This window comes from Capra hircus, chromosome 23 (assembly GCF_001704415.2).
Source record: "Capra hircus breed San Clemente chromosome 23, ASM170441v1, whole genome shotgun sequence".
NCBI classification, from domain to species: Eukaryota; Metazoa; Chordata; class Mammalia; order Artiodactyla; family Bovidae; genus Capra; species Capra hircus.
The window spans coordinates 15,148,322-15,156,980 of NC_030830.1; the positions used below are offsets into that span (position 1 = coordinate 15,148,322).

The following is an 8,659-nucleotide window of genomic DNA, read 5'->3' on the forward strand; positions in this document are numbered from 1 at the left end:
AGGTTTTGGACACATGCTTTTTTATTAGTATAGATATCTTAGACAATACTGCAATTTCCAGAGGAGTTCCACACTATTACATCAACAGTGAATTTCTGACAGAGGCAAAACTGAGCACCATAGTATACGAATAGAAAGACCATGCTTGACTGAGGGCAACAGAAGTCGCTAAGGATGCATGATTTATCTGACAAGTTCTCAGGCCTCGTCCTCGCCCTCCTCCTCCTCGAACTCGCCCTGCTCGTCGGCCGTGGCGTCCTGGTACTGCTGGTACTCAGACACCAGGTCGTTCATGTTGCTCTCGGCCTCGGTGAACTCCATCTCGTCCATGCCCTCGCCCGTGTACCAGTGCAGGAAGGCCTTGCGCCGGAACATGGCCGTGAACTGCTCCGAGATGCGCTTGAACAGCTCCTGGATGGCCGTGCTGTTGCCGATGAACGTGGCCGACATCTTCAGGCCGCGGGGCGGGATGTCGCACACGGCCGTCTTCACGTTGTTGGGGATCCACTCCACGAAGTAGCTGCTGTTCTTGTTCTGCACGTTGAGCATCTGCTCGTCCACCTCCTTCATGGACATGCGGCCCCGGAAGATGGCGGCCACGGTCAGGTAGCGGCCGTGGCGCGGGTCGCAGGCGGCCATCATGTTCTTGGAGTCGAACATCTGCTGGGTGAGCTCGGGCACCGTCAGCGCCCGGTACTGCTGGCTGCCCCGGCTGGTGAGCGGCGCGAAGCCGGGCATGAAGAAGTGCAGGCGCGGGAAGGGCACCATGTTCACGGCCAGCTTGCGCAGGTCGGCGTTGAGCTGGCCCGGGAAGCGCAGGCACGTGGTGACCCCGCTCATGGTGGCCGACACCAGGTGGTTCAGGTCCCCGTAGGTGGGGGTGGTCAGTTTCAGGGTGCGGAAGCAGATGTCGTACAGCGCCTCGTTGTCAATCGAGTAGGTTTCGTCCGTGTTCTCCACCAGCTGGTGCACGGACAGGGTGGCGTTGTAGGGCTCGACCACCGTGTCTGACACCTTGGGCGAGGGCATGACGCTGAACGTGTTCATGATGCGGTCGGGGTACTCCTCGCGGATCTTACTAATGAGAAGGGTCCCCATCCCAGACCCCGTGCCGCCCCCCAGCGAGTGGGTCAGCTGGAAGCCCTGCAGACAGTCACAGCTCTCGGACTCCTTCCTGACCACGTCCAGGACTGAGTCCACCAGCTCGGCGCCCTCTGTGTAGTGGCCCTTGGCCCAGTTGTTCCCGGCACCGCTCTGGCCTGCCAGAGGGAAAGGACAGTATCAGACGCCAACACTTCAGTAAGGAATTCCAAACTCTGTCTTCCTGGCTCTGGACTAACTTTAGAGATGAAAGATCCTTCTTTATCAGAAAGACTGTCTACCTACAGAAAAGTTTTCTATGTATCAGTGATCCTCAGAAACACTGAAGATCTAATACAACAGAAGATTTAGTTCATAAGACGTTATTAATTAAGAAGATAGTTTAACAAAACCCAACTGGTTTAAAACTAGAACCTTCTGTAAATTCTTATTGATAAATCAACTGCTGTGAGCTGGCAGGGCGGAAGCACCCGGGGTCAGAGGGCTGGCTCAGCTTCTGCTCACAACCTGCGCCTTTGGCTTCGGCTTCTTGAAGAGGTTGCCTGCTGTCACAGGTCCTCCGAAATGACCCGTGGCCTGTGAACTGCTGCTGGAAGCTTCCCTTCACTCTTTGTTCTCTGCCCCCGCTGCCCCGGGCTGCTCTGCAGTGGGAGGGCTGCGGCAGCCTCTGCAGGCTGACCCTGGCCTTTGAGCTGTGTGGACAGGGGCCAGAGAGCTGACAGCCCATGGACCAGGGACAGTGAGGCTGGGACTCGGGGCCTCTGTGGACACACAGCTTCCCCCAGGCACCCAGCAGTGACCCCCATGGGATCAGGAGGAAAGGGGCCCACTGAGCCAGGGCCCACACATCACCCCTACATACCAAACACGAAGTTGTCTGGCCTGAAGATCTGGCCGAAGGGTCCAGACCTGACGGAGTCCATGGTGCCCGGCTCCAGGTCCACCAGGATGGCCCGAGGCACATACTTGTTACCTGTGGGGACAGAGCAGGACTCAGGCCTGGCGCTCGCAGAGCAGTCAGGCAACGCCCTGCTCTCTGTGCCTCTCCAGGCAGAGCTCATCCCAGAAAATTCCAGCAAGAGATTAGAGGAGGTTTCTGCTCTACAAAGGGAGGTGAGGGCCTGCCCGGTCATGACCCGAATGCAGGGGACTTCAGGGGCTCTGAGGGTATTCTGAGCAGCTGACATTTAAATGCACGCAGGAAGCCTTTCTTTGTTGTGTGCGTGTTCCTGCTACACTGGGGCTGCGAGGGAGCGGAACAGGAGAGGGCCCGAGCCCGCGGCAGTCCTCACCAGCAGCCTCGTTGTAGTACACGTTGATTCTCTCCAGCTGCAAGTCACTGTCTCCATGGTAACTGCCAGTGGGGTCGATGCCATGCTCATCGCTGATGACTTCCCAAAACTGGAGATGGAGAAAGAAGCGCGTGATGGTCTGGCATCCTAGGTGTCAGCACGACGGCCCTTCCCTTCCTCTCCCATCCTTGGAACAGTGGCACTGTGGTCAGATAGGCCAGCAGCTGCCGCCCTGTTCCTCCAGCAGCTTCTGCGGAGGGGCTCGGGGATGCGCAGAGCATCAGCTACGTCAGGGAGATAGACCGGGAAGCAGGGAGGGGCCCTGGAGGAGCAGGGGGGCACGGCTGCGGATGCTCTGGAGGCTGGGCCCCCAGGCAGGGCTGGGCGTCAGCATCCCAGCGGATGGACGGGTCCTGGCAGGACCCAGGACAGGTGGACCCCGCCCTGCGGCTGCCTGCAGAGATCGCCGTGTCCTGGCGCAAACCTGACCTGCCCTCCAAGCAGCGCCGCGTTAGGCGCGGGCATCCGCCGGGCTCCTGGGTCACTGACTGCAGAGGCGGAATGGGGGGGTGAGGGGCAGGGTGCAGCGTGCGTCTGCAGTAGGAAAGGCGGGGGGCGGGTGGGCAATATGGCGGTTGTGAAAGAGACCACGTCCTTGTGCGGGCGCCCGCCCACACCCGGGCACCCGGCCGCGGGGCCTCGCCCACTGCGGCGGCTCGGCCCGGGGCGGCCACCTGCCGCCGCGCCCACGGCAGTCAGACTCTGGCGTCACCCGCCACCCCGTCTGGATGGTGCACCGCGTCTGTCGGACCCACGAGAACCCTCCGGAGCATCTGTCACCCAATGACACTGCAGTTTTTTCATTCGCACTGCAGACAATATCCGCAAAATGAATTCCGCAGGAGGCCACGGGATTTTCACGACCAAAGCCCGAACCCAAATCTCAGAGGCTAATCTACCGGGGAGGTACCAACCGCGTCCCTCACAAGGGCTTAGGCCGGGGCCGTAATTAAAGACCCACAGCTGCGTAGCCCTGAGCATCAGTGCGGGCTGTGAGGCGCCCGGCCCCGCCCCGCCCTGCGCCCGCGCTCCTCCCGGGGGTCAGCTCCCTACCCGGTCCCGCTGCGGCCCCGGCGCGCACCCTGGGGACCCGCAGCCCCCTCTCTGTCCCTCCAGGGTCCCCGCCCTCGGGCCCTGCCGACCCTCCCCGCCCCCCCCTGGTCCCACACCCTGGGGACCCGCCGCCCCCTCTCTGTCCCTCCGGGGTTCCCACCCGCGGCCCCCTCCCCGGCCCCCCGGGATCCCCGACTTCGGGCCCCGCTGTCCCCTCCCCGTCGCCCCTTGGTCCCACACCCTGGGGACCCGCGGCCCCCTCCCCGCCCCCTCCTTGGTCTTCTCTCTGGGGACCCGCCGCCCCTTCTCCGTCCCTCCGGGACCCCCGCCCTCTGGCCCCGCCGCCCCCTCCCCGGGGGTCAGCTCCCTCCCCGGCCCCAAGCACAGCCCGGGGACCCGCCGCCCCCTCTGTCGCTCCAGGGCCCCCGCCCTCGGGCCCCGCCGCCCCTCGGCCCCGCGCCCACCTTGGCGCCGATCTGGTTGCCGCACTGGCCCGCCTGGATGTGCACGATCTCGCGCATGGTGCCGGCTGCGGAGCGGGTGGAGGCGCGGGCCTGGACGGAGTGCGGACCGGCGGACTCGGCGCAGACCCCGCCGCCGCCGCCCGGGCCGCGCCTTTTAAGGCGGGGGCCCCGCCCCTGTGACGTCACGGTGGGGGCGGCGCGGGGACTGCGGCACCGCGAGGGGGAGCCGGGGCGCGGCGCGAGGTGCGGGCGGCCGGCCGCCGAGCGCGCGGGGTCCCGGTGGGGCGCGTTCCCGTCCCCCGGGCCTGTCCGGGCCATTGGCCTCCGGCTCTTTCTTCCCGGGGTGGGGATCACGGCGGCCGTAAACGCCGGGAGGGGGTGCAGGGCGGGGGGAGTGCGGGTCCCGGCCGGGGCTGAGGATGGCCGTCTCGGTGCGGGGCTGCTGGGGGGGCCCTTTCGCCCCCGCCCACGTTAGGAAGGTGCTCAGTTGGGGAGGAACTAGGAAAAGTCGCCGGGCGCTGGCTGTCCTGTCAAGGCCGCTTAATGTGGAAAATTCCATATGTGTGTCCCCACGGCCTCCTTATGGAGCTTGACGTGTGTGTGTGTGTGTGTGTCTGTCTGTCTGTCTGTGTCTCTGTGTGTGTCTGTGTGTGTCTGTCTGTCTATCTGTGTGTGTCTGTGTCTCTGTGTGTGTCTATGTATGTCTGTGTGTGTCTGTGTGTGTCTGTGTGTCTGTCTGTCTGTGTCTCTGTGTGTGTGTCTCTGTGTGGGGGGGAGGTGCGTGTGCCTCCTGCGCGTTACGTCCCTCGTCCCCGTGCCACCCTTATGGAGGTGGGTGTCCTGCTCCAGGTCAGCAGCCATGTGTGACCGCTGAGCCAGGGGAGTCTGCCTTGAGATGTGCTTTGATGTGCTCATCTGGTTCCATGGACTCAGGAAGTTAAAAGAATGGAAAAGATTCCATCACTAACTTTGTATATTGATTACTGATCAATATAATATCTTGGATACATTTTTGAAATTAATTTCACTTGTTTCTGGTTTTTTTAATGACTGCTACGCTCATAGTGACTACTGGAAAATTTTAAATTACCTACGGGGCTCACAGCATATTTCTACAGTTCTGGAGTAGTAAACATGATTACCATCCCAAGTTAACAGCTTCAGAAAGGAGGCTCATAGTTGACCAGCCACAAAGCTTCTAAGTGAAGGCATAGAGTTTCCTTCTACAAAGAAAAAGGGCAGGGGAGTTTTAAAGGCTTGGCCAGGATGAGGTTAAGACCCAGCCTTCATTATCCCTAGGGACCGTCCTGACCTGGGGCCAGGGCAGCAGAGACCAGGGACTGCTTCTTTCACAGGACATCCCTCTTCCTCTCTGGGGCCAGTTCCTCCAGCTTTAAAGTGATAATTACAGGTGCCCTGCAGCCAGCTTTGTGAGTAGGAAATGAGAGGCTCTATATGAAAGCGAGTCGAGTTTATGGAGCAAAAAGGCCCCTGTAAAACCCAAGGTGATGCTGTCGTTTCAAATATTAAGCCCATTTGCCATGTTAATGGCGGGCAAATTCATGGCTCTGTCACCCCTGCTCCAGGAAGCCAGTCATCAGGGTCCCTCCCTGCCCAGGCAGGTGCCTGGTGCCCTTCACGGGAGAGGGGCATCTCCAGGGCGCCCTCCCCTGCCCGCTCCGGGGCACCCACCATTCAGCCCCCCTGGCTGGTGCCACACCCACATGCCGAGGGCATGGTCTCCACCTTCTCTCAAGCGCTGCCCTCAGCTTCCGTGCCCTGGGCTCTTCACGACCAGCGAGACCTTTCCAGAACCTGTGCAGAGGACAGGCCTGCTTCCTGTAGCTTCTGCGATCGCTCGGTTCACGGAGGGTTTCTGGAGACAACTGCCTCTTGGCCTTTGTTGTTTCATTCAAGGTGGGGAATTGGGAGCCGAGCAGATGAGACCTAGAAGGGCTGGTACTGGGGGGCTGGTACTGGGTAACAGGTGGGCGTCTCCTGCGAGGGGTGGGGTCCGCTTTCCTGCATCCCAGTCAGGCAGTTAAGCAGGTCATCTGAGCGCTCAGCCCCCGGTACGGAAACCTGGAAACTGGCTTCATTACGCTGTGAAGACGAGAGAGGGTGTCTGGGAACAGTGAGTGAGGGACAGCGCTGGTTCCAGCAGGCCCAGGCCATGGGCGTCCCTGGCAGCAAAGGCCGTCTCCTCCGCACCCAGCGTGCCCCAGGCCCGCCTGTCCCAGCCCCGCCCGTGTCTGAGCCGGGCAGTCAGAGACGCACCGGTGCAGAAAGGACGCCTGCCCGACCGCAGGTGACTCATCCGGGGACTCGGCGCCAGCCGGGGTCGGCCACGTGGACTGCGGGAGGAAGTGGGGCCCGCCGAGCCTCCCCCCGCCAGGACGGGCTTTGACAAGGCCTCAGGAGAAGGTGGTTTCTCCCCACGCCTCCCGGTGTTAGAGAAGAAGGGCTTCTCTGGGCCTGGACAGGGCGACGGGGGCGGGGAGCCAACCTCCTCCAGCCCCAAGTCGGTTCCTGTCTTGGGCTGATGTCACCGGTGTTCGAGCTGCCCCACCCCTAAGGCCCTTCGGGTGACAAGACAAAACTCGGGCGGGAGAGGGAAGCCGAGAATTCCCTGCGCGAGGCTGGGCGTGCGTCTCCCTAAAGGCTCTGCCTTCCCCTGCTACTGCTGCCGCCTCCCTGCGAGCCTTTCAGCGGACCTGCCCTTGTCCCTGGTCCCGTGTCGGCGGCCCCTGCCCTTGGCGGGTGCATCAGGAAGGGACAGACGTGGTCCGGGGAAATGTATGTCAAGCATCAGCTTCCTCCAGAATAACGAGAACCCGAGAGCCATCCAAGCAGGAGAATGGTCTCAGTTATTCTGGAACAGTCTCTCTCACCGTCTTTGTGACCTCAGAGAAGGCCCAGGAGACCGGCTCCTCAGTAACAACCCTGTCTGCTCCTTTATACACACATGTTCAGGTTTTTAATAAAAGTGTCTCTTTATGAAGATGGAGGAATTTTGCTTAAAGCATTTGAAGTGCAGCTGCCTAAAACATAAAGAGTCTGAACCCCAGTATGAAGACAGTCAGCTCAACCGAAGTTTATACATTTTTGCAGAATAATAATTTGGAGTAAATATATAATAATGTTTTTCAACTGCTTTCTGGAATGTTTCATGTCCCGGTATGAATTATTTTTACTAGAATTGTCAATCTGGACCTTTCTTAACTGAAAAAAATATATAGTATAATGTGTGTGTGTGATATGCATGCACATTATATATGTTATTGTGGTAAGGATGTCTTGCATATACACACATTTTCTGAGTATAAAATTTTAAAATTTATGAAATACTAAACAGAAGTATGTCTTCCCACTCTCCTCTAGTTCTATCTTTGATGTTTGATATTTTGCTTTTTCCCTCCTTTCATGGGTTATTTAGATATTTTTGTTCCTTTTCATCATGGTTTCAATCATTTTTGCCTTGGACATTAAAAATGAAAAATACTGTTGTTTTTACACTATGACTTAAATGAGACATAGACCCACAAATTATCAAATACATGTTACCTTCTCCCAGCTGCTACCATTTTCCCTGTAACCTAGCATCTCTGGATCATACTAAGTTCTCTGAACAAACTCTGCTTCCCACGGCCAAGGCTGTTCACATGACTGGGCTGAATGTCCCCCCACTTAGCCAGCCCCCACATTCCCTGAGGGGTTAACAGCACAGGCCCGCATGGTTGGAATGGGTGCGGATCCTGCCTCCGCTGCTTGCCAGCTGTGTGACCTAGGGCAAGGCACTTAACCTCTGTGTGCCTCAGCTGTGCCATCTATAAAGTGGGGGTAAGTGCGCCTCAGTTGTGCCATCTGTGAAGTGGGGGTAAGTGCGCCTCAGCTGTGCCATCTGTAAAGTGGGGGTAAGTGCGCCTCAGCTGTGCCATCTGTAAAGTGGGGGTAAGTGCGCCTCAGCTGTGCCATCTGTGAAGTGGGGGTAAGTGCGCCTCAGCTATGCCATCTGTAAAGTGGGGGTAAGTGTTCTATCAGCTGCTGACATGCGCATTGCTGTTCCCTTCTTCCGGAGAGCCCTTCCCCGTAAATCAGGGCTCAGTGCCGGTGCCCTGGGTCCGTGATGCCCCCTCCTTCATGCCTCGCAGTCCGCTGTCTCACCTCCATGCTGCCTTCCTGGCCCCTCGGCCACGAGGCTGCCCAGCCAGGAAGGGGCCGTGGAAGGGGAGCTGCAGAGCCCCTAAGCAAGCTGACGCCCCACTGAGGGTCTGGAGGTCAGCTGGGGCCCCAGCACCGTGCAGGACGGTTCTCAGCCTCGGCACCCTGAGAGCAGGGCTTAGACTGGGCTGGAGTCTGGGGCCTCAGAGAGCTGCTCCTGCCGCTTCCCAGCTTCCTGGCCCCCTCACTCCTGTCTTCTGAAGGCAGGATTTCTTGCGCCAGAATCTGAATTGCCAGAGACTTGGGGTGAGGCCAGCCATGCTGACGCCACCGGGCCATGCTGGGCGCGGAAGCGGTGCTGGCCACTCTCTTGGAAGCTCCAGAGCTCACGGTTTGCTCTGTTTCACTTTTAGGGCAAACGTGGAAAGATTGCCGTCAGCGTTGCCCTCGCCGAGGTGAGGAAGCCAGGAGTTCCCGTGGAGCCTGGAACTGTCTTCCGCTGTGAGTGTGCAGGGCAGAGGCGGAGCA

General features: G+C 59.4%; 1 protein-coding gene across 1 annotated transcript; it reads right to left on the bottom strand.

Annotated features, from left to right (window-relative positions):
* Nucleotides 4-4,133, bottom strand: TUBB2A (tubulin beta 2A class IIa). The gene is made up of 4 exons (XM_018038945.1): nucleotides 3,971-4,133; nucleotides 2,394-2,502; nucleotides 1,964-2,074; nucleotides 4-1,259 (listed from the first exon to the last, which is right to left on the bottom strand). The coding sequence occupies exons 1-4, from the start codon at nucleotides 4,025-4,027 to the stop codon at nucleotides 199-201; spliced, it is 1,338 nt and encodes a 445-aa protein (XP_017894434.1). The 5' UTR covers nucleotides 4,028-4,133; the 3' UTR covers nucleotides 4-198.